The 24,411-nt window shown below is 41.2% G+C and overlaps 1 protein-coding gene across 1 annotated transcript; it reads left to right on the top strand.

Moving 5' to 3' along the window:
• The first annotated feature begins 515 nt into the window (after positions 1-515).
• Positions 516-23,327, top strand: LOC124872910 (substance-P receptor-like). The gene is made up of 7 exons (XM_047373342.1): positions 516-840; positions 5,452-5,627; positions 7,948-8,142; positions 13,955-14,105; positions 15,795-15,991; positions 16,163-16,262; positions 22,631-23,327. Exons 1-7 carry the CDS (start codon positions 616-618, stop codon positions 22,763-22,765), a joined length of 1,179 nt encoding a protein of 392 aa, XP_047229298.1. The 5' UTR covers positions 516-615; the 3' UTR covers positions 22,766-23,327.
• Positions 23,328-24,411: the final 1,084 nt, after the last annotated feature.

Genomic DNA, 24,411 nt, shown 5'->3' on the forward strand with positions numbered 1-24,411 from the left:
ATAAGTTAAAGTCGTTTGTAATGTGGTAAACTGCAAAAAAAAAAAAAAAAGTTCCAGTGTGTGAATACTTTTAAAAGGCCACATCAATAGTCTTAATAGGCATTGTTTATTACTGTGTGGTTACACATGCTTTATATATTCTGTGTCTCAATCATAGATGCCTTCGACTGCCGGTTTCTGCATCCAGTGTTTTTCAATGTATCTTCTATTATGTATTTACACATTTATTAGTTATGCTATATTATTTTTATATATTTATTTAATTATATAAAACTATTTAATCAAACTGACTCAGAGATTAGTCCATATAAATTAAATTGGCTCACACGATCATATCGCAATAATTCGCCTGGAGGTGATTCTGCACATAAAGAGCCAACACTAATCATGTTATGTGGGAGGTTATAGCAGTCGTGTTTGTGGAGAGGAGGCAGATCACACGGCGTGCTGCTGCGTTATGCGCTTTGGAAAAAAATTTATCAGTGGAGAGCTGCTTGCGCGGTGCGTAAAAACAGCGAAGACGCGCGGAACTACTTTTGCTCCCCAGAATTCCAGTAATTAGATACCGGCCTATTTTTAAACATCTAAATCTGGATAGGGGATTATGCCCAGAAGATGGACGCACTCTATAATGTCACCGAATGTAGCAGCGCAAACGGGACGAACATCTCCGCGAACTGTAGCGACGGCTTCAACAAGTTCATCCAGCCCGTGTGGCAGATCACGCTCTGGGCCGTCGCTTATTTCGGCATCGTGGTGGTGTCTGTGGTCGGCAACGTGGTGGTCATCTGGATTATTCTGGCGCATAAACGAATGAGGACCGTCACCAATTACTTTCTGGTGAGTTCTGCGTGAAAATTTATTTTGACACGGAGTGTGGAAGACGCATGTTGGAGGAAACCTTATAAGATTAGGAGCATATAGGCTCATATGAGACAAATTTCCCTAATCGTACAACGACTTAAAAATGTATGCGCTCCACATTGGCTGAAATCACAGAAAAGTGCTGAGGAAAAACCCTAAAAGCTGTGCAACTAAATCAGTAGGATTTCTATGAACAAACTCCAACTGAGCATCATTCTTTCTATCCTTCAGTCTTAACCCTTAAATTAAATCTTTGAAAATGCTTGACCGCATCAGACTACTAGTAAAAAAATAATAATAATAATAATACATTAACAATACAAATCATCAAGTTACAAACTTGCAACCTGCTTGAATGATAATCTGATAATCATCTATGGTCTATGAAGACGAGACAATAACTGGCATTTATCTGAGGCATCAAAGACACTCTGCATGTTTAACATTAGCCCATTCCTGCCATGTTTTCAGTTTCAGATTAGAGTTTTTGCCCTAAATTCAGTTTTCCAGATCTGCCTATTTTCAGCAGTTGCACACCAGTAAATGCTGTTTTTCTTTGTGCTTTTTTGACTCTGGACATTGACTGGGCCATTCTAATATACAAATATGCCTTGACCCACATTAAACCCATGGCAGACCAACCTGAAAAATAGGTCTAATGCTTAGATTTAAAGATGCCTGGGTCAGTGGTGGAGGGAAGTTGGTTCCAGAGTTGGGGTGCTGCCACCATGCCTTGCACCAGCTATTGAAGAACGGAGTTAGTAACCCCTAAAAACTAAACGAAGTCCAGATTGGTGTAGTGCATGACAATTAGTTGTCCTGTACACAGATTCTTCCACCTGAGCTGTGGATCTCTGCAGCTCCTCCATAGCTACCAGAGGCCTCTTGACTGCTTCTTTGATAATTACTCTCCTTGATGGGCCTGTCAGTTTGGGTGGACGGTCATATCTTGGTGGGTTTTTAGTTGTGCCATTATTTTCATATGATGTATTGAACAATTCTTTGTGTGATGTTCAAAGCTTGAGATGTTGTTCTATAACGTCACCCTGCTTGAACTTCTCCACCACTTCATCATTTATCTTTCTGCCTGTTTCCCTTCTTGTTGCTGTTTTTATCTCCAGTGCTTTCCAAAAAACCTCTGAGGCCTTCACAGAACAGTTGGATTTAAACTCGGATTAAATGACACTCAGGTGGACTCTATTTATTAATTGGGTAACTTCTGAAGGCAGTTGGTTGCACTGGATTTTATTTAGGAGTATCAGAGTGTAGGGGGCTGAATACCGATACAGTCCACACATTTCAGACTTTCCGTTTGTAAAAAACGGAAAATCTTGTTTTTTCTTAACTTACCGGTTCTCCGATACATTGTGCTGATCTATCACATACATTTCCAATAAAGTCAACTGAAGTTTGTCATAGTAATGAGACAAAATGTGAAATGGTTCCCATGGTATGGATGCTTTTGCAAAGCACTGTAGTTCAATAAACATAGCTCCAGAGAGACACCTTTTTATAAAGAAGAAATTGGCTTGTTTTTGAAGCTAAAATGTGTTTTTCAGTTTCTTTTTTTTTTTTTAACCATGTCCTGTCCGGCAGAGTAGCACTCAGAATTTTTGTCTGAGTGCCAAGAAGAAACCTAACAGATTTACTTTCACAAGTGGAGCATTACATCTTTAAGGTTGAAGAAGGTTGAAGAGATTACAAGATAACGTCCTGCTTGCTTCTACACCTGGAGAAACATACATAATAACAGCTTTTTTGCCAAAAAGTGCACGGTACCTATGAATGCAAGATGTAATTAGTGGTAAGTGTGGCTCCCTATAACACATTTGTGTATCTGTTAACACCTGAATCTAAACGCATCTGGGTCTGAGTGTGAGGTACAAGGTTTTTCCATAAAAAATATGCAATAGCGAGTGTGAGACCTGCCCCCCTGGACCTGGGACAGATACGGAGGATATCTGAGCCATAGACATCCAAAAGCCCCCCAGAGCACAGGAACCCCAGGAGAACCATCGCCGGGACTACCGCAGCCCCACCAGAGAAGAGCAGGGGAGAGTCCCAGGGGAACCACCCAGTAGCCACAATGCTCCTGGGAGCTGCAGTGATGAGCCCACTGGCCCCCAGTAGCCACAATGCTCCTGGGAGCTGCAATGCTCCTGGGAGCTGCAGTGATGAGCCCACTGGCCCCGCCGTCTACGCCAGAGCAGATCCAGCAGACCCAGAGAACCGAGACCCCGGGACATATCACTCCCCAAGCAGAGGCCCGACAGAGCCCAGGGGTCCAGGCCCCGGCAAGCAGCCACCGGGAATGAGCCAGCACACACCAAAGCACCCAGCCCCGGACACCGAGAACCACAAGTAAACTGACGGGCAGAGACACCGACCACCGGCAGGTAGTGTGGCGGGGAGGAATAGGCCCTACATTTGATGGGGGGCCTTAACTGATCCAGGAGAGGGAGGAGTCCAAGACCCAACATGACACAGAAAACAGACACACACAGTCACGATCACATATTCCCACCCTCATGGGTACACATAAAAACACTCACACCCACGCTCCCAATGTAGAGACAAACAACAATTGATGTCATGCACTCACTCACACTCCCCATACATACTCTATACTCCATACTCCCTGGTCCAGGTGCCGATACCCCATAAGGGCAACAGGACAGAGGAGGTGGTCCCTTTCCCTCCGTGGGTGGAGACAGGCAGACCACCCCTAGGACCAATTCAATTCAATTCAGTTTATTTATATAGCGCCAATTCACAACACGTCGCCTCAAGGCACTTCACAACAGTCAGGTACATACATTCCAATTAATCCTAACCATTGAACAGTGCAGTCAGATTCAGTTATTTATTCAAATTGGATAAAAAGTTTTTCTATCTAAGGAAACCCAGCAGATTGCATCCAGTCAGTGACTTGCAGCATTCACTCCTCCCGGATGAGCATGTAGAGACAGTGGACAGTCACTGGCGTTGACTTTGCAGCAATCCCTCATACTGAGCATGCATGTAGCGACAGCGGAGAGGAAAAACTCCCTTTTAACAGGAAGAAACCTCCAGCAGAACCAGGCTCAGTGTGAGCGGCCATCTGCCATGACCGACTGGGGGTTTGAAAGAACAAATCTGAGACACAAAGACAACAAAGAAGCACTGATCCAGAAGTACTTTCTATGGGAAGGAAAAGTAAATATTAATGGATGTAGCTCCTTTAGTCGTTTCATCTAGAAAGAAAGAACAGATAAACTCTGAGCCAGTTTTCAAGGTTAGAGTCTGAAAGAGAGCACATAGAGTTAGTCACAGTAAAAGTTCAGTCTATTGCCATGTCTAGGAGAGAGAAAGGGTTAAACACTGAAAGACAGGACCATGCAGATCATTGGTAGAGGGTGAGCATTAAGTTGTTGCCAGCAGAAGCTTGGACGATGCCCCTCTCCAGAAAGGTGTCACAGGTAGACACAGAGTCAGGCCAGGTGTAGCTTCTAGGAAGAGAAAAGAGAGAGAACAAAGTTAAAAGCTGAAATAACAGCAAATAATGCAAAATTGGAGAGTAGTGTGAGAATGTAGGGAAGAGGGTGAAAGTGGTCATTATGTCCTCCAGCAGCCTAAGCCTATAGCAGCATAACTACACAGATAGCTCAGGATAACCTAAGCCACTTTAACTATAAGCTTTATCAAAAAGGAAAGTTTTAAGCCTAGCCTTAAAAGTAGACAGTTTGTCCATCTATAGCCCACTGATGGCCATTGTTATACTAAAAACCACAAGGATTGAGATACCTCTCTCTGTCAGATAGGGGGTCATACAGGTAGCAGAAATGGAGGGTGTGTTTGCACCTCAACCATAACTGAGCCGGTTTAGACTAAACCTGACTCCCCCTTACTCCATCCAACAGGGAGGGAAGAAGACGGAGGTAAAAAATAAGGAAGATAGCTCAGGATAACCTAAGCCACTCTAACTATAAGCTTTATCAAAAAGGAAAGTTTTAAGCCTAGCCTTAAAAGTAGACAGGTGTCTGCCTCACGGACTAAAACTGGGAGCTGGTTCCACAGGAGAGGAGCCTGATAACTAAAGGATCTGCCTCCCATTCTACTTCTAGAGACTCTAGGAACCACCAGTAAACCTGCAGTCTGAGAACGAAGTGCTCTGTTAGGAACATATGGAACAATCAGATCAGATGATGTATGATGGAGCTGGATCATTAAGGGCCCTATATGTGAGGAGGAGAATTTTTAATTCTATTCTGGATTTAACAGGGAGCCAATGAAGGGAAGCTAAAGTAGGTGAAATATTATCTCTTTTTTTAATTTTCATCAGAACTCTTGCTGCAGCTGAAGGCTTTTAAATGCATTTTGTGGACATCCTGATAGTAAAGAATTACAGTAGTCCAGCCTTGAAGTAACAAATGCATGGACTAGCTTTTCAACGTCACTTCTGGACAGGATATTTCTATATCCACAAAGAACAGTTAAGAGGAGTTGCAAGAAGTGACAGAGGTGTCTACTCGATCATTGTGCAGTCCATTTATCATGGTCACAACAAGGTTGAATTATAATCAAATGAATGTTGTCATTTCTCTGCAGGTGAACCTAGCCTTTGCTGAGGCCGCCATGTCAGCATTCAACACAGTGATCAACTTTGCCTATGCTGTTCACAATGAGTGGTACTTTGGTTTGGTTTACTGTCGTTTCCACAACTTCTTCCCCATTGCAGCCATATTTGCCAGCATTTACTCCATGACGGCCATAGCTCTGGACAGGTATGTGCTCTGCAAGGTGTTTGTGAGTGAAACACAATCTGTCTCTTTAAATAGCAGGAGTTACATCTAATGCCACATTTAGCAAATTTGGATGACGGTGTGCGAAAAACTGGAGATAAAAAAAAAAACATGAAAAGAGGATCTCTGCTCATCCTGTAACATCGTTGGTCGATCTTTTGTTAAAGCAAATACATAGAAAATATCGCCAACATTAAATGTTATTTAAAAAATGTGTTAAACCACAAGACGTTTTGCATATATGTTTTATATTTGCATAAGTTTTAACATGTATGTTTTCATTCAAACCTTTTGTTTGAATCTTCTTCAAGTTTCCTTTGTAGATCTTACATTTGTAATTATGATGGGTGTCAAAGGGTGTAGCTGTGCTCTAGCAAACATCTGGAACCATTATTCCACCTACAATCGCTCTGAAATATCAACACACCCTTATTCAAATGCTAGGGTTTTGTAACATAGACAAAATTAGGCCAAGTTCACATGTACATCCTTTAGCTAAAGCCATTGTTTTCAGAGAGGTTACAAAAGCTGCATGATCTTATTTTACAAACATCAATCAGGAGAAAGGTACAAAACAATCCACAACATTAAATAAATACCATGGCACAGGAAATAAAGTCATCAATAAAATATGGGACAGCAGTGTTATACACAAAACAAGGGTTCCTCCTTAATAGATAAAGACATAGCGATGATACTGGTCAGGGAGGCCACTAAAAGACCAATTTTCTCTAAATAAAGTTGGTAAAACAGAAATCTTTTCTTTTAAAAGAAACCATCCAGGTCTGGCTGAGATCTTGTAGTATGGTCTGATGAAACCAAAGTAGAACCTGAGGCCATAATTCTTAAAGGTAAGCTTGGCACCAAACAATAGTTAGAAAAACCAAAAGAACTGTTAGGGTTTGAAAACTTTTGTATTGTTTATCACTCATGTCTGCTCTAAGTGTCTTTCCCTCCTTACATGTCACAGAAAGGGAGATGGGGAGAGGAATGAGTTATGCTTTTATCAGCAACATCTAGGGACTGGTACCGAGTCCTCACTCCCTCTCTCTCTGTTTAAAATCAAGACACATGAACCCTAACCTTTCTGACCTCACACACACACACACACACACACACACACCCTGAATGTTTGTTGAACTGTGTGTGAACCAGCATGTATAAATAAAGAGAGAGGGGTGCGAACACTTTTGTAGTTTGCACTGCAGAGTGTGACCTACTCTTGCCGCAAGTAAATCTGCCTCTGTATCGTTCTTGCCTCTGAGTTGACTAATTAATACCTAACAAGAACACCAAACCTATAGGGAAACATTGTGCTGGCAGCATCGAAAAACCCGAAAAGTAGGAACAGGTCCACACACCGATCAGGTTTGACCCAAAACCCTCGTTAGAAAGCTGAGGATTTTATTTTTCATGATCACATTGAGTCCAAGCCTACATTCAAATCTACATAATAATGACTTCATCAAAGTAAAAATAAAATTTTTACAATAACTAAGCCAGCATCCAGAACTATTGTCAAAAACTCTCTGGGATCACCTGTGGAGGGCTGTGGACAGGAGATGTCCTCACAATCTGATAGGATTTGGAGCCTTCTTACAAAGCAGAGTGGGCAACATGTGGGACACTGGGGGACTTCTACCAAAGAAGAGTGAATGCTGAAATTGAATTGAAAAGTGCTTCAACAAAGTGTTTAAGTTTGTCCACACCTATGCAACCAGTGTTATTGTACTTTACAACATTTAATTCAAATTAATTTGATTTGTTTTCCTTCTAAACAGATTTGCTTGGTTTATGGTAAAAAGCTATTTAAGGTTTCAGTGTCTTTTCAGCCCCAAGTGTTTGCAACTATTACGCTTGGTTGCAAGTGAAGGCCCCAAACTTCGTTATTGTTGGTGGATGGTGTAAACATGTTTGATAGGTTGATGTCATTTGACCTCAAAAGTAAAAATTTTGGTAAATGATGAATCTCTGAAGTTTTGGAGTGTCCTTTAACTGTAGACAGGACCATGCAACCTGGTTATAAAACACTTTGAGAATGTGAAGTGCTATTAAATTCATAAAAAAGTAATTGTCTATTTAACTTGAAATGAGTCTCAAATCATGTCTGAGTTGGTTAATTTTCTTTCTGTGAGATTAATAGAAATCAGAGGCCACCTGGGAAGAAAATCATGCTACTAGCGACTGTCGGCAATAATAAGAAGCAATTGCAATTTATAGTTGATGATCATGGACTAGTCACTTTAAGTGAAGTTACTTGAAGAACTTCCACAAATCTGTTTTGTGTCTGTGTGTTTGGCAGATACATGGCTATCATTCACCCTCTGAAGCAGAGGTTGTCTTCTACCCTGACTCGGGTGGTGATTGGTGTGATCTGGGTGCTGGCTTTCCTCTTAGCCTTTCCTCAGTATCTCTATTCATCGACTACAGTGCTGCCCGGACGCACAGTCTGCTACATAGACTGGCCTGAAAACACTACTGTGGACTTCAAAAAGATGTGAGTATATGTGCTGGTGTTGCCTCCTGTTTCCTCTGGTCTTGCCACGGTGAAGAACAAGTTGTAAACATGTAAAAATCTAATTAATTCCCTATGTAATTTTTATAAAATGCAGCTTTTAAATGAGATCATTCTTGACTTGCTGTTAGGGTTTTTATAACTTTTTATATTGTTTATCACTTGTGTCTGCTCTAAGTGCTTTCTTCCCCCACATGTCATAGACAAAGAGATAAGAGAGAAGGGTGAGTTATGCTATTATCAGCAACATCTAGGGACTGGCACCAATCCTCACTCCTTTCTCTTTAAATCAAGACACATGAACCCTAACCTTTCTGACCCCACACACACACACACCCACTCTGAATGATGTTTGAGCTGTGTGTGACCAAGCATGTATAAATAAAGAGAGAGGGGGCTAATACTTCTTAGTCTGTAGTGTACAGCTACCCTTGCAAGTAAAACTGACTCGGTGTCTTTCCTTACCTCTGAGTTGATTAAATAATACCTATCACTTGCCCTTAGAGAAAAACTGGTTGCTAAAAGGTCAATAAATTACCTTTATGCCAATTAAGCATTTTGTCTTTGTTGAAAGTAGTAATTTTGAATTTTTCACAGTCTGGTGAAACTTAGGGCTTTATTTGGTTTCAAAATGAATATTAAATTCAGTTTTAAACCACTAGCAGACATCTTAATATGGTTCATTGGCCATGATCGGCTGAAAATTCAACTTTACAGATTTGACAAGCTACTGTGAGACACACTGTAACCAGTTGTTTGTCAACAACTAACCTACATATGATATAACTGAGCTTGTTAGTGTCTATGATATGAATTTGGCCTATATCTGGGGGGAATGTCCTGTAGAGGAATATTGGTGCTGCCACAGGACAAGTCAATGAAGAACTGTTTGTGGTAGCTAGGGTTGAAAACAATAATTCTTGCTTGACATTTATCTAGCTACCAGTGTCTAGCCTGAAATCCTGGCAGGTCGGAGAACCCTTGGTTGAAACTCTGCTTCGTTTTCATCTGCTGGTGTCATACAAATAAGTTTTTATGGTAACCACTGTTCTCCCTCTTTTTGCTCTAAAATGAACATAAAGAGCAAGGAAGGATTTCACAGTTGTTCAGATTGCTCCATTTTTGCCTGTGCAACTATTGGCAAAGGTTTTGTATATGCGATTTATTTCATTTCTTTGCAAAATGAAGCAAAATACAGAATAGATGACCGTCAAATCCAGGAGATGCCAACAACTTGCACCTGTGTTATTTATTTGTTATTTTTTTGCAGCACTAGAGGCCTTTATTTTCATTTTTTCACAGTACGTAGACATTAGGACTCGAACCAGGAACAGCCGCATCGAGGACTTATAGCCTCTGCACATGGTCACGTACTTCACCCCTACACCACCAGCACCACGCCCCTGTTTTTGTTCTTCATGCACATTTGTAGATTGTAGTCATATTCAGTAAATTAGAAAATGTATTCCGATGAGGCTCGTTTCTCAGAAAATAACCTTTAAGCATGAATTAAACATAATTTTTACTAAGCTCACATTTCTGTTTTAAAAATGTTTTTTATTTTTTTATTGTTCTGATGTAATATTCTAATCCTAACTGTTGTGTCTATAAGTGGAAAATCATCATAATTAATAGAAATATTGGTTTGAAAACTTCGGTCTGTGTAATTAATTTGTATAATGTGTTTCATTCAGTGAATTAAGTAAATAAAATAAATTGACTTTTCAATAATATTCTAATTTATTGAATATGACCTTATATGTTTGTTTGCTATTTGCAAAACCATAACTTGTACATCAGTGGAAGAGAGGATTAATTCTACTTTCTCTGACATTCCTCCCCACTTTTAATTGTTTTCAGAGTTGCTCCAGTTCATTTTTTTTCCCTTTTCACTCCCTCTTCCAAAATTATCACCAACTGTTTTGTCATGCAATCTGCATGGCACAACGCTGCTGGTCTTTGAGAATGCCACTGAGTGTAAATATACTTAAATATGGGTGAACTTTCTCCTGAATGCATACATAACTCATACAGTGCTGTGAAAAAGCATTTGGCCCCTCACAGGGGCCAAATCTTCTGATTTTTGATTTTTTTTTTTGTGACACAAAAATCATTTTTCAAATGTTGGTTTCATTTATTCATCCAAACCAATCTGGCCCTTAGTGAAAGAAGTTTTTTTTTCCCCAAAACTGTAAATAATAGAAAACATCTTCAAAGGGGCAAATGCTTTTTTACTGCACTATAATTTAACTGCAGATAAACAGTGTATTAGGTCTGAAAAGAAAGGAGTAAAACAGCTGTTCAAGTGACGAATTTAAAATTGGAGCATCTTTTATTATTTTATTCTGGAATTTCTGAACAGCTATGACATGAAATTTCAGCTCTGTGCAGATTGAATAAAATTAATTTAAATGGCTCCTTTGGGCCAAATGAGATCTAATATTAAAAGTTGATAATAAGTTACAAATTAGGGTTTCAACTAGACTTGCAATAGTTAATGTTTATTCTGTGTTTGTGTCCTTTTTTTGAAAAAACTGAAATCCTTAATGTTTGCTCATACCCACCCTGGTGCTATATCAAATGTGTAGGTAACTTCTGCAGTCACAGTTTACACTGTGACACTACAAATAAAGTTTTTTTTAGTTGTTCAGCCCCTAAAATTAATTTGCAGCCTTCAGCATATTTAAAAACTTATTAGTATAAGTCATAGTGCAAGTCTTGGTGACAGTCTGTCTTTTTAATACTGAAATGTTAGAGACCTCACACTTTTGATTTTATTCTGCTGTGAAAAACACATTTGCTCTCTCACAGACTTCTTCTGTTTTTGTTTTTTATCACACTTAAATGTAAATAAAGATAGGAGCTGGTTCTCCTGTGCTGAAATATCTGGATATCTCTCTAATAGCCTGGACTTCATTATTAAAGACCAACCTCTGGTTTATCTTAAACCATCAGGTTGGTGCCTACAGCCATAGCCATTACTCACAAAAAATATACATTGTAAGGAATTTTTCATCATTTCTAAGTGACCTTTCTATGTTTCTATGTTTTCTATGGGGCACACCTCCAGGCAGTCAGCACAGTAGAAATACTGTTAAACTGATGTAAAATAGCATTCAAAACAGGTCAGGCATTGGGATCCGCACTGGACAAGGTTAAAAGTAAACACAATGTGTTAAATGAAATGTTACACTGTCTAGTCTCTATTTCTGATAAATCAGCCAAACATAGTCACTTTGATTATTGCATTTTTTCAGCTGTGTTATGTGGTTCGCTTAGCTCCTAAAATAAAAACTGAACGGAGTAGAAATAACAAGCCTGATTGGACTGCTTGCCAATGTGATCTACTTCAAATCTCACCTGATGCTACTTTGTACAAGAAGAAAAATAAAAAGTTTAATCCTCCACCCTCTTTTTTTTCCCAAGGAGTTAATTTGGAAGTTTCAGACATTTCGAATTAGTATGTCAGAACTAATCACACCATATAATGTCAGTTTTTTAATGTTTATTCTATAGATAACAGTGGCGCTGGTTAGGAGTTCATGTTATAAAAATTAAGCGACCGGTGCTGAGATGATGAGTCTGACTCTGAGTAGTACTAGTGGTAATTAATTTCTTTTTAAAATCTCTAAAGTGTAAAGTGGCAGCAGGCTGATACACATCTTACGTGATTTCCTGTTTAAAGCGACATTTGGCACATCACAACATCAGCAGTTGGGGGATTTGGGTTCCAGGACATGTAGAAAAACAGAAGAGCAATTACCTTCTTGTTTGTTTTTCAAATGATGGTTTGTGTGGGCATGTCGTAAACTGGCCAGACTGGACAATTACTTTAGGTATGAAATGTTTCTGCCTGTCCACATGACTAAAATGTAGTACTTCCTTGATTCACTGTTTTGAAATGGCAACATATTCCTAAACTATTTTTTTTTTTTTATTGTTTTTATTTTGTGATCTGACCATAACCATATATAAAAATATAACTCTGTCCTGTATATTTAGAGAATTAGGTTTTTTAGAACAAGTTGTACCTTCCCTGCTGCAGATAATTTTCTTGGCATCTAAATTTGTATCAATACAGAATAGAACAAAGTGGAAGATTTCAAAGCTACAATAAGAGCTTATAAACATGTGTCAGAGTTAACTGGATATATAGCCCTGATTTCAACCTACACTCATCAGCCACCTTTGCTGGACCTAGGTTGGTCCCCTTTTGCTTACAGAACCTCTGTAATTCTTCATAGCATACAATTGTCAAAATATCAAACACATTCCTCAGAATTTGTGTTCCATATACACAGTTTTATTTTTATTTTCTTTGTCAAGCACCTTGTGATGATATGTGTTGGCGCTATATAAATAAACTTAAAAATTTATTGAATTGGTGGCATCAGTCAGTTGCTGCAGGTTTGTTAGCTTTTCATCCATGATATCCTGTTCCACATCCCAATGGTGATTAATCAAATTGAAATCTGGGGACTCTGGAGGTCACTGAAGTACAGTGAAGTCATTGTCATGTTCATGAAATACGTTTTTGATTATTTGAGCTTTGTGAAAGTGTGAATTATCTTGCTGGAAGCTGCCATGGCTACACTGTGGTCACAAAGGGATGGAAATGGTCAGTAAACAGTCCTTAGTACCATTGATAAGGGGCCTGCGGTTTGCCACCACCCCTACCAACCTGGTGAGGCAAAGCAGGATGGACCCATAGGTTCATGCCAAATTCAGGTCTTGCCAAATTCTGACTCTACCATTTGAATGTTGCAGCTGAAATTGATAGTCATTGGACCAAGCAATGTTTTCTAAACTGTTACTGTCCAGTTTTGGTGAATCTGAGTTCATTGTTGCCTTAATTTTCCAGTCCTTAGCTGACAGTAGTGGCACCTGGATTAGTGTTCTGCTGCTGTAGCAAATCAGTTTCCAGGTTCGATGTGTTGTGCGTTCACAGATTGTGCTCTGCATCTATTCTTATCCATAGTCTTGTCACCTCTCGCGTGATTACTGCAACTCTCCTCTCTTTGGTCTTCCTCAAAAATCTCTCTATGAGCTTCAAATTGTTCAGAATTCAGCTGCTTGTATTATTACCAAAACCCCCTCATTTCAACACATCACCCCAGTCTTACAGCAGCTCCACTGGCTCCCTGTTAAATTCAGAATACAATTCAAAATCTTTCTGTATACATTCCAAGTCGTCCACAATCTTGACCCCTTTCAGAACTTCTTCACATTGCTACTCCCTCTTGCATCCTTAGATCTTCCTCCTCCATCCACTTTATTGAGCCTTCTGCCCGTCGCAGCACTCCTGCTGTGCTCCCAAACTCTGAATTTCACTGCCTCCAGACATTTCCAATACTGACACTCTTCCGCTGTTTATGTCTAAACTCAAAACCCATCTGTTCAAAGTGCTTATCTCAAATTATTGCCCTGTTTTGTGTATATTTTAATATTGTGTGTTTTTATTTTCGTGTTTTATCTTATTTCTTGTTGGTGTCCTTGAGTGTTTTGAATGGTGCTTCAAATAAAATGTATTATTATTATATATGACCCACTAGCTGTTACAAATAAAGATGCATTGACATATTTCTGGTAAAAATGTAACAAATTGTTATATTTCCGACAGCTTCCTTGTTCAGCCTTTCTACTACTACAGATTTGAGAAATTAGTTTGGAGAAATGTTCTTGGTATTATGATGCCAACTTGTTTTTCAGTTGAAACAAAAGGGAAGAAAAAACTACATTAGCTGTTCAATATGGGATTATATATTGCTATTCTTATGTGTTTTTGTTACTGCAGCTATTATGTGTGTGTGGCCGTGCTAATCTATTTCCTGCCCTTGTGCATCATGGGATGGGCGTATATGGCGGTGGGCATCACCCTCTGGGCAAGCGAGATTCCAGGAGATTCATCTGAACACTACACAGAGCAACTCATCGCCAAACGCAAGGTGACCCAAACAGTAACACAGCCGTGATCCCTGAACACCATGTAACATGTAAACTCTTAACAGTTGCAAAGATTAAGCAGACTACACTGCTCAAAAAAATAAAGGGAACACTCAAATAACACATCCTAGATCTGAATGAATGAAATATTCTCATTGAATACTTTGTTCTGTATAAAGTTGAATGTGCTGACAACAAAATCAGACAAAAATCATCAATGGAAATCAAATTTATTAACCAATGGAAGCCTGGATTTGGAGTCAAACACAAAATTAAAGTGGAAAAACACACTACAGGCTGATCCAACTTTGATGTAATGTCCTTAAAACAAGTCAAAATGAGGCTCAGTATTGTGTGTGGCCTCCACGTTCCTGTATGACCTCCCTACAACACCTGGGCATGCTCCTGATGAGACGGCGGATGGTCTCCTGAGGGATCTCCTCCCAGACCTGGACTAAAGTATCCTCTAACTCCTGGACAGTCTGTGGTGCAACGTGACGTTAGTGGATGGAGCGAGACATGATGTCCCAGATGTGCTCAGTTGGATTCAGGTCTGGGGAACAGGCGGGTCAGTCCATAGCTTCAATGTCTTCATCTTGCAGGAACTGCTGACACACTCCAGCCACATGAGGTCTTGCATTGTCCTGCATTAGGAGGAAGCCAAGGCCAACTGCACCAGCATATGGTCTCACAAGGGGTCTGAGGATCTCATCTCGGTACCTAATGGCAGTCAGGCTACCTCTGGCGACCACATGGAGGGCCATGTGGCCCTCCAAAGAAATGCCACCCCACACCATTACTGACCCACTGCTAAACCGGTCATGCTGAAGGATGTTGCAGGCAGCAGATCGCTCTCCACGGTCTCTCCAGACTCTGTCACGTCTGTCACATTTGCTCAGTGTGAAGCTACTTTCATCTGTGCAGAGCACAGGGTGCCAGTGGCAAATTTGCCAATCGTGGTGTTCTCTGGCAAATGCCAAGCGTCCTGCACAGTGTTGGGCTGTGAGCACAACCCCCATTTCTGGATGTCAGGCCCTCATACCATCCTCATGGAGTCGGTTTCTAACTGTTTGTGCAGACACATGCACATTTGTGGCCCGCTGAAGGTCATTTTGCAGGACTCTGGCAGTGCTCCTCCTGTTCCTCCTTTCACAAAGGTGGAGGTAGCGGTCCTGCTGCGGGGTTGTTGTCCTCCTACGGCCTACTCCACGTCTCCTGGTGTACTGGCCTGTCTCCTGGTAGCGCCTCCAGGCTCTGGACACTACGCTGACAGACACAGCAAACCTTCTTGCCACAGCTCGCATTGATGTGCCATCCTGGATGAGCTGCATTACCTGAGCCACTTGTGTGGGTTGTAGAGTCTGTCTCATGCTAGTGTGAAAGCACCACCAACATTCAAAAGTGACCAAAACATCAGCCAGAAAACATAGGTACTGATAAGTGGTCTGTGGTCTCCACCTGCAGAATCACTCCTTTATTGAGTGTCTTGCTAATCGCCAAAGATTTCCCCTGTTGTCTATTCCATTTGCACAACAGCAGTGGAATTGATTGTCAATCAGTGTTGCTTCCTAAGTGGACAGTTTGATTTCACAGATGTTTGATTTACTTGGAGTTATATTGTGTTGTTTAAGTGTTCCCTTTATTTTTTTGAGCAGTGTATATACACATCACCTCCATGCTTCCTCTGGTAGGTGGTTAAGATGATGATCATGGTGGTGTGCACCTTTGCTGTGTGCTGGTTGCCCTACCATGTCTACTTCCTGCTGCACCAGTTCTTTCCTGAACTGTTTGAAGAGCGCTACATCCAGCAGGTCTACCTGGCCATCATGTGGCTGGCCATGAGCTCCACCATGTACAACCCAGTCATCTACTATTGCTTAAACAGCAGGTGGGTCTTTAGGGTGAACTGCTTACCATTAAAAAGGGCGAGTTGTCTGTCAGCATGGATATTTAAGTGTTTTTATGTCATACGAGTTGGCTATAATCTGGGTTTCTGAGCACAATCCTTTCTACTTATTAATCCTTTCCACTGTGTAATGTCTATGCCCCCACTCGGCAGGTTCAGAGCAGGCTTCCAGCAGGTGTTTTGTTGCTGTCCTCCTACTGTCACCAAAGAGGAGCTGTTGGAGCTCAAATCCCCTCGTTACCTGCAAACCCAGGTCTGTGTAAGAAACACAAATCAGAACAACAAACATGTCTTCCTTAACTTGGTCCATCTGCTGCTTTACCAGCTATGCTTACGATTATACATAGAATGAATCACACACTGCTGTACAAACTGTAAGGACTTGACACACCTCTCTTTGTCCACGTATTAGAGCTGCGTGGTCCTTGTTGGGGTTGCAGCTAATGACTATGTTATTAATCAAGTATGCTATCGATTATTCTGACGACGAGTTGAGTAATCTTTTAAAAAGTTACAGTATTCTGCAGATTTTTCATTGAACCATTAAGCTTAGTGTACGAGTAATAGAAATACACGAAAGAGAAAATGCCCTTACACAAATAATTCAATTCCGTGTTTAAAACAAAATTTAAAATTTCATTGCACATAATCTCTAGTGTACACATGTACATTTGTAGCAAAGGATGCACATGTCAAACGTTCAGCCATTTCTGGTTGACGTAACAACAACACAGTGCTAGCTGTAAAGGAATGTTTCCTGCTCAGGTGTTGCAGCATAAATGATGTGTTATTATGGGGTGCAATTCAGTTTTGCAGTACACACAAGGTGCTGTGTTTTCTTTTCTGTTATGTTTAAAGTGATCCCACACTTTTGAATTTTTCTGTTATTTTCACAGCTCTTCTTTTTGCCCCTTGCTGTCTCCCTCTCTGCTTGACATCCACGTGTCAGCATCGTAGGCTATCATTAACAGTAGAGAGTGCATTGTGCAACACAAATAAACACCCGACCAGAACACAGTGCGCTGAACAGTTAAACAGAATTTAACGAAGCTTCAAAGCACATAACTGGCCTCGAGGAATTTAAGTAATTGAGTTACTCAAATCATTTGAGGAATCGTTTTAGCCCTAGTCCTTGTGGACAGACATTTACTCCTACTGAGACTATTTGTAGCCTAGCTTAACCTCTATACAGCTATAGAGAGATAGAGTTTTCATAAAAACCTCATAGGGGGGCGATAATCGCTGGTTTATACACACTCTACTCAGAGGTAAAGAAGAAGAAAAAAACTGAAAAGCAAGAATAATGTGATTTCTAACCAGAATAGTGCAGGTTTTGTATCTTTGTTGTCTCTGGAATAAAAAAAAAAAGATCCACATGTTAAACAACAGATCTCCCCTCAGAGTTTTTCTTTAAAAGAAAATTTGCTGTTGTTTTTATCTTCTGGCTGGATCCCACCTGCCTTTTTGTTTCCTGCTCTGTGTCTGTCGCTTTGGTCACCCGACTGAGTTTTACTGTCTCTGCTGGTGTGCTCACAAAAATCTTGACTGTGCACTGACATCTGCAGAGCGTCTAGGTGGAGTATTGCTTTGGAGTTGAGTTGACAGTAAAGCGGACCAGATGATATGAGTCAGACTTAAAGAGTAGCTACACTTCAAATCGACTTTTTTTGTTGCAGATAAACTGTATAAATTGGGCTTTAAGGGTGCTACCTTTATGTTACTGTGAAAATGTTGACATATTCGTGTAAACTTGTTAAATTCTGCAATATTTGTCCTAAAACCGTCTTAGTGCTGACCTCTTTGGGTTAAACGGTGGTTACTGCAGATGAATTTTCCTATTGGTTGAAACGGTACAGCTTGATACACATCTAAGTCACTGCCCAGCTTTCAGGCATAAAACCTACAAACTTATACACATGCCCCTGTCAGGAGTAGGAATAGTGAGCATTGGTCAATAGCATTTTTTAAGTTAGCATTTTACTTATCAGTTAGCATAGAGTTTTAATTTAGGTACTGAGCAATGTTAACAGTTATCCTGCTAACATCACTTTACATTCCACTCTCCACAGTCGACAAAGTCTCCCTCAACCGCCGGTGACGAGGGGAAAGAAAAATCCTGCACCTCAAAATATCTATTTGTCATGTAATTACCAGCATTGCTCTGGTCACGCTCCACGTTTCAATCTGTCAAATTAAGCTAGATGTCACTGTCCTCCTGATCATACCCCCGCTTAACCCCCCCCCGTTCATCCCCATACGTGGACATGCCCCTCAGTGTGGCATCACCCACTTTGGTGGCATTTTTCAAAATTGTACTTGGGGCGGGGTTTAGTTCCACTTTAAGAAATCTCATTAAAAGCCTGTAGGTGCAGACACAAGAGTGAGGAGCTATTTTATAAATATTCACTAAGAAAGAATTTTCAATCAAACCAAAAGGTAATAAAGTGTACCTTTTTATAAGGGTGTTGCATCATCGTCCATTCTGAGAGCCAAACGAACTGCTATGCAGCTCAACACGCGTCGCAGCTCTGGCGTCACAGGAGCTTTATACCATATCTGCACAAGCTTTATAAACGTTTGCGAAACGCTCCACCTTTGCTTTTTCCAGCTGGAGCCGAGACCGCTTACCACGCAACGGAAGCACATCTTTTGAAAATCAGAAGCTTGCAGGCAGGTTTTTGCTCCATTCTCCATCGCTGGCCAACCTCATGAGAAGCTTGACAAAGCTATAAATCTTGCTGGAAGGTTTTCCAAGGAGATGATTTTTCCTCTTTCTTTTGTTCCAATCGACTCTCAATGGTCCATCATATTTTCCCCTTTTGGAGAAGTTGACCGTTCTCGAGTTTGCCACGTATGCGTGATGGCCCAAGCTTTACTTTAAGTGCTGTGAGCCAAATACTCACACCACCAGAGTGTATCTCTGATCTCTATTTGTAAAATATTATTTTTGGTTAATTTTCAATTCAGTTTTGTTTATATAATTCACAACACATGTTGTCTCAAGGCACTTCACAAAGGGTTTAGAATGGTACGGGGTTGTTGGGGAGGTTAGAATAAACTACTGAGTGTTAGAGTTTGGCCATTTTAGAATGGGCTATGTATAGCTAAGTAAAATAATAAGATAAAATGTATTATTTCTAAATTATGATTTTAAAATATTATTTTGATAAAAATTTATAATCAATAATCATAATTCCTTACAAGGGGCAATTTTGTCTGACTGAAACTGACAGGCGTAAGATTGCAAAATTTCCACTTGAATAATAGACATTAGCTATAACTTTGCTGTAAAACTGTTTTAATTTGTTTATCTTGCAGCATTTTCATATTTGTAATCACTGTGATGGTGCGTTCATACCGAACACGGATTCTGGGGTAGCAGCGGCCGATTTACATGTTATCCCTATGTAGAGGCGCGTTCAGAAGCGGAGCGGTGCGAGGCGGTGCAAAGGAGACAAAGGATGCGGTGCAAAAGGCGCGCCGAGCGAAGCGAGAGCGGTGGACGAGTTGAAAAATCTGAACTTTTTTCTAAATTCGCATTGCGTCAACCAATCAGGGATTGGATGTGGTTGTGAAGTAGGGTGAAGGACCGCAGTGGAGAAGTTGTCAGTGAAGATGGAGGACCAGATCATAGTGGCAGTGTGCGGCAAGCCAGAGTTGTATGACTCAACTAATTATTTTTACAGAGACAAGTACAGAAAGGACCGGGCCTGGTAAAGAGTCAGTGAGGAGACTGGAGTAGCAGGTAAAACTTTAAAATAGCGCCATTGTACTACTGTCTTTTGGCTAATTTATATCGGCACATCACTTGCTATATATATCTTATATTTAGGAAATGTGGACATTAAAAATCGGCTGTTTTTTTATTGAGCTGAGATTTATTTACTCACCGAAGACAGATGGACAGGCGTTCAGCAGTGGGGATACAACGCCGGTAGTTGGTGTCCCGGAGACCGATTCGTCTCCCAACGCGGGACAGCAGATCTTCGAACTGGTCCTGGATAGACGGAAGTACCGCTGAAATCGACCATCATCCAGACGCAGCTCCTTGAGTAAGTGGTGGTACTCTCCGAACTGTTCCCGTCCCTGAAGAATCTCGTGAACCCAGAGACATTGACGTCGGCGGCGTTTTTTGGCTCTCCACTGGTAAAACACCGTAATTAGGTCCGTGAAATCCATGTCCACCATGTTCAGTTGAAACCAGCAAGCAGAAGATGGAAGCTCCTCCTATTTGGTGACGCGGCAAAGCGTTGCCGCTTGTTGCCATTTGGCAACGTGGAGTTCACGCGGAATGTCAAGCAAGCAAAAGCACATAAATGACGTGAAATATTCGCAGAATCCACGTTTGGTGTGAACGCACCATCAGAATACCATGACTGACTAACCTTTGGCTGCTAACAATGTTAGTGTCAGTGTTCTGGGTTTGGAGGCAGGACTGGGATGCAGAACATGGCGAGGAGGCCGCATGGTGAGTAGATGAAGTTTAATAATGAAACTGAAGGTGGACTTACAGAAGGCAGGCAGGCAGAGTACAGGCAGGTTATCCAAAAGCACAAGTTCCGGAGGCAAAACAGAAAACAAACCATAAGGAGAAACTTGGGAAGATAGCAAGGGTTGATAACATAAGGAACCAGCGGGTAACAATGAAAACTAGAGAGCTTATATGCTGAGGGAAGTGGAGTATGGACCGATGAGACTGGGAGGCAGGTAATCAGGGGAAACATGAAACAGGTGTGGACCAGGCTGCAGGGAACTGAGGGAATATGTTACCAAAATAAGAGTCCAAAACAAAAACAACCCATCTAGTGTCCAAGAAACAGAAAACAAGCCACTGGGGCAGATCAAAGTCCAAGAAAACAAAGTCCAGAAGGCTGACGACGAAGGAGCTGCCGGTCTGGAGGCCGGCGTCGAAGGAGCTGACGGTCTGGAGGCCGGCCGCGCCGAATAGAGGCCCCTGGGGACGGCAGATCTGGAGGCTCTGGAAGCTTAGCTGCATGCTGGGGCTTTGGAGGTCTAGCAGCATGCTGGGGCTCTGGAGGCTTGGCTAGAGGCGGTTCTTCCTTGAACCCCTCTTGGAACTCTGGAACTTGGATGGGAGGCGGTTCATCCATGAACCCCTCTTGGAAGAGTAGATGATGATGATGATGACACTGATGACTGATCAGCAGACACTGAGGCATCATGCCGACCCACAGCAGAGGCAGGGGCTGAGGCGTGCAGTAAACAAGCACACTAACTGAGAAACTAAACAAACACAAAACCCAAAACGGCAGATCCTGACAGTTAGTTTTACCATCTGCTTTGTAGCTTCCAGTCAATGTTAAACTAGAGAGCTTTTACCCAGTTTACCTAATGAATCTGGATTTTATTTGATGATCTCTACACTAACCAGTCACTTTATAGGTACAACTTCAGGACTCATTTTTAATAGAATAGTGTCAACCAGGTATCTAAAACATTCCTGAGATCTTGATCTACACTGATTTGATTGATTCAAGCAGCTGCTGCAAATTTGTTAGCAGGATGGATTCATGGTTTCGATTTGTCAGCCATATTTAGATGTTTACATCCAAATGTCACAGATCAAATTGAGACTCTTTAGACCAGGCAACCTCTGATATTGTCCAATTTTTGGTGGCTTTGTATTTAACTGTTCTGCACTGTGCTCTTCTGCTGCTGTAGCCCATCTGCTTCAAAGTTCTAAATGTTGTGCATTCAGAGATAGTATTCCGCATTACTGCTACATGTGGTTGTTTGAGCTACTGTTCCCTTTCTATTATCTCAAACCAGTCTGCCCAATCTTTTCTGACATCTGACATTACCAATACATTGTCGTCCACAAAACTGGGGCTGACTGGACATTTTCTTTCTTTCAAATCATTCTCTGTGAACCCGAGAGATGGTTGTGCATAAAAAAAAATCCCAGTAAATCAGCAGTTTTTGGAAAGCTCAGCCCAGCCTGTCTAGCACCAATGACCATGCCACGTTTAAGGTCACCTAAATCCCATTTTTTTCCCCATTCTGATCTTCCATTTGAAATTCAGCCAGTTGTCTTCCTAAATCTAGATGCCTGAAGGCATTGATTTGCTGCCATGTGATTAGCTGATTTTTTTTTTTTTTTAACAAGCAGTTGAACTGATGTGCTTAATAAAGTGGCAGGTGAGCATAACTCAGAAGTCTAAAATACTTAAACCGATTTAACCTGAACTCCATAATTCCATATTACAGTATCAACTAATTAGTTGATGCTGAGCCTTTTTCAGTATCTAAAAATTATCTCAGGTGTTGTATCTGTCCCATTGTATCCCTGGCATCAAATCAGAAAATATGCATGAACATTTCACATGTGTGCTGTTTCTGAATAAAAATGGGGTTTAAATTATTTTTGGAATCATTGCATTTTGGTTTTGTTTATTTTTTACACAGAAACCCAATGTTTTAGGGAACATGGTTGTTTGGGAGGTGTTTGGGTAGAATAGAAGTAATTCTGAATATAATTGAGCTGAAGATGAATTCTGCCATCTGTCACCAGTCCTTGGTAAATAACACTTCTCTAAGCTAGGACATGTCAATGATTGGGTTATCTGTTCCACTCATAATGTTAACCCTCTCTGCTTTCAGGTCAGCATTTACCGTGCAAGCCGAATGGAGACTGTTGTTTCCCCTGCAGCTGCTGAGGCGCCACCTGTTGATCCACGCATTCATTTTCATAAGGAAGTTTCAACAAACGACTCAGTCTCACCTGGTCTCACTTAGAGACCAAGGCTAAGGCTAACATGATTAAACAGACCTATGTACAGGTCATATGAGAAATATGCCTGTTATATTTTGATACATCTTCATGATCTCATTTGATGAGGGCATCTTCTGAAATCATACAGTGGTGTCTGAGTTCTAAGAGACATTGTATGAAGACATCGGCTGACCTCACCATGCTTTCTCTCACCATTCATTATTTGCACAGCTCAGAGCCATAATCCCCAGTGTTCCTGAGTGATGGGCTGAAAAAAACAGGACCCCTGTCTTTGCTTGGCAACAGTGTTGTTTCGCCAGTTTTAAAGACGCTGTGTCGTATGGGGAACACTTGCAGACTGTCCGTCTGTACAGAGCCAGCACCTGTTGGACAGGATTAGCCCCTTGTTTTGACAAAGTGTGGAACAGGGTTTGGTTTCCAGCAGCCAGGTCAGAGGCCCAGCTAAATATAGAAGTTCAGAGATGGAAAAAGAGCTGCACATAACATGACTGAGACTGTGGTGAAAAAAGGACTATATTAAAGGGAAGTCACAGCTATAGTGGGGGACTGGGGGAATTTGAGGCTCATTGCTACAGACATAAGATCCAACTTCAATGTCACAGGTAACAGATGTACAGGTCCTTCTCAAAATATTAGCATATTGTGATAAAGTTCATTATTTTCCATAATGTCATGATGAAAATTTAACACTCATATATTTTAGATTCATTGCACACTAACTGAAATATTTCAGGTCTTCTATTGTCTTAATACGGATGATTTTGGCATACAGCTCATGAAAACCCAAAATTCCTATCTCACAAAATTAGCATATTTCATCCGACCAATAAAAGAAAAGTGTTTTTAATACAAAAAACGTCAACCTTCAAATAATCATGTACAGTTATGCACTCAATACTTGGTCGGGAATCCTTTTGCAGAAATGACTGCTTCAATGCGGCGTGGCATGGAGGCAATCAGCCTGTGGCACTGCTGAGGTCTTATGGAGGCCCAGGATGCTTCGATAGCGGCCTTTAGCTCATCCAGAGTGTTGGGTCTTAAGTCTCTCAACGTTCTCTTCACAATATCCCACAGATTCTCTATGGGGTTCAGGTCAGGAGAGTTGGCAGGACAATTGAGCACAGTGATACCATGGTCAGTAAACCATTTACCAGTGGTTTTGGCACTGTGAGCAGGTGCCAGGTCGTGCTGAAAAATGAAATCTTCATCTCCATAAAGCTTTTCAGCAGATGGAAGCATGAAGTGCTCCAAAATCTCCTGATAGCTAGCTGCATTGACCCTGCCCTTGATAAAACACAGTGGACCAACACCAGCAGCTGACACGGCACCCCAGACCATCACTGACTGTGGGTACTTGACACTGGACTTCTGGCATTTTGGCATTTCCTTCTCCCCAGTCTTCCTCCAGACTCTGGCACCTTGATTTCCGAATGACATGCAGAATTTGCTTTCATCCGAAAAAAGTACTTTGGACCACTGAGCAACAGTCCAGTGCTGCTTCTCTGTAGCCCAGGTCAGGCGCTTCTGCCGCTGTTTCTGGTTCAAAAGTGGCTTGACCTGGGGAATGCGGCACACGCCTGTGCACGGTGGCTCTGGATGTTTCTACTCCAGACTCAGTCCACTGTTTCCGCAGGTCCCCCAAGGTCTG

Source organism: Girardinichthys multiradiatus, chromosome 8 (genome assembly GCF_021462225.1).
Source record: "Girardinichthys multiradiatus isolate DD_20200921_A chromosome 8, DD_fGirMul_XY1, whole genome shotgun sequence".
NCBI classification, from domain to species: Eukaryota; Metazoa; Chordata; class Actinopteri; order Cyprinodontiformes; family Goodeidae; genus Girardinichthys; species Girardinichthys multiradiatus.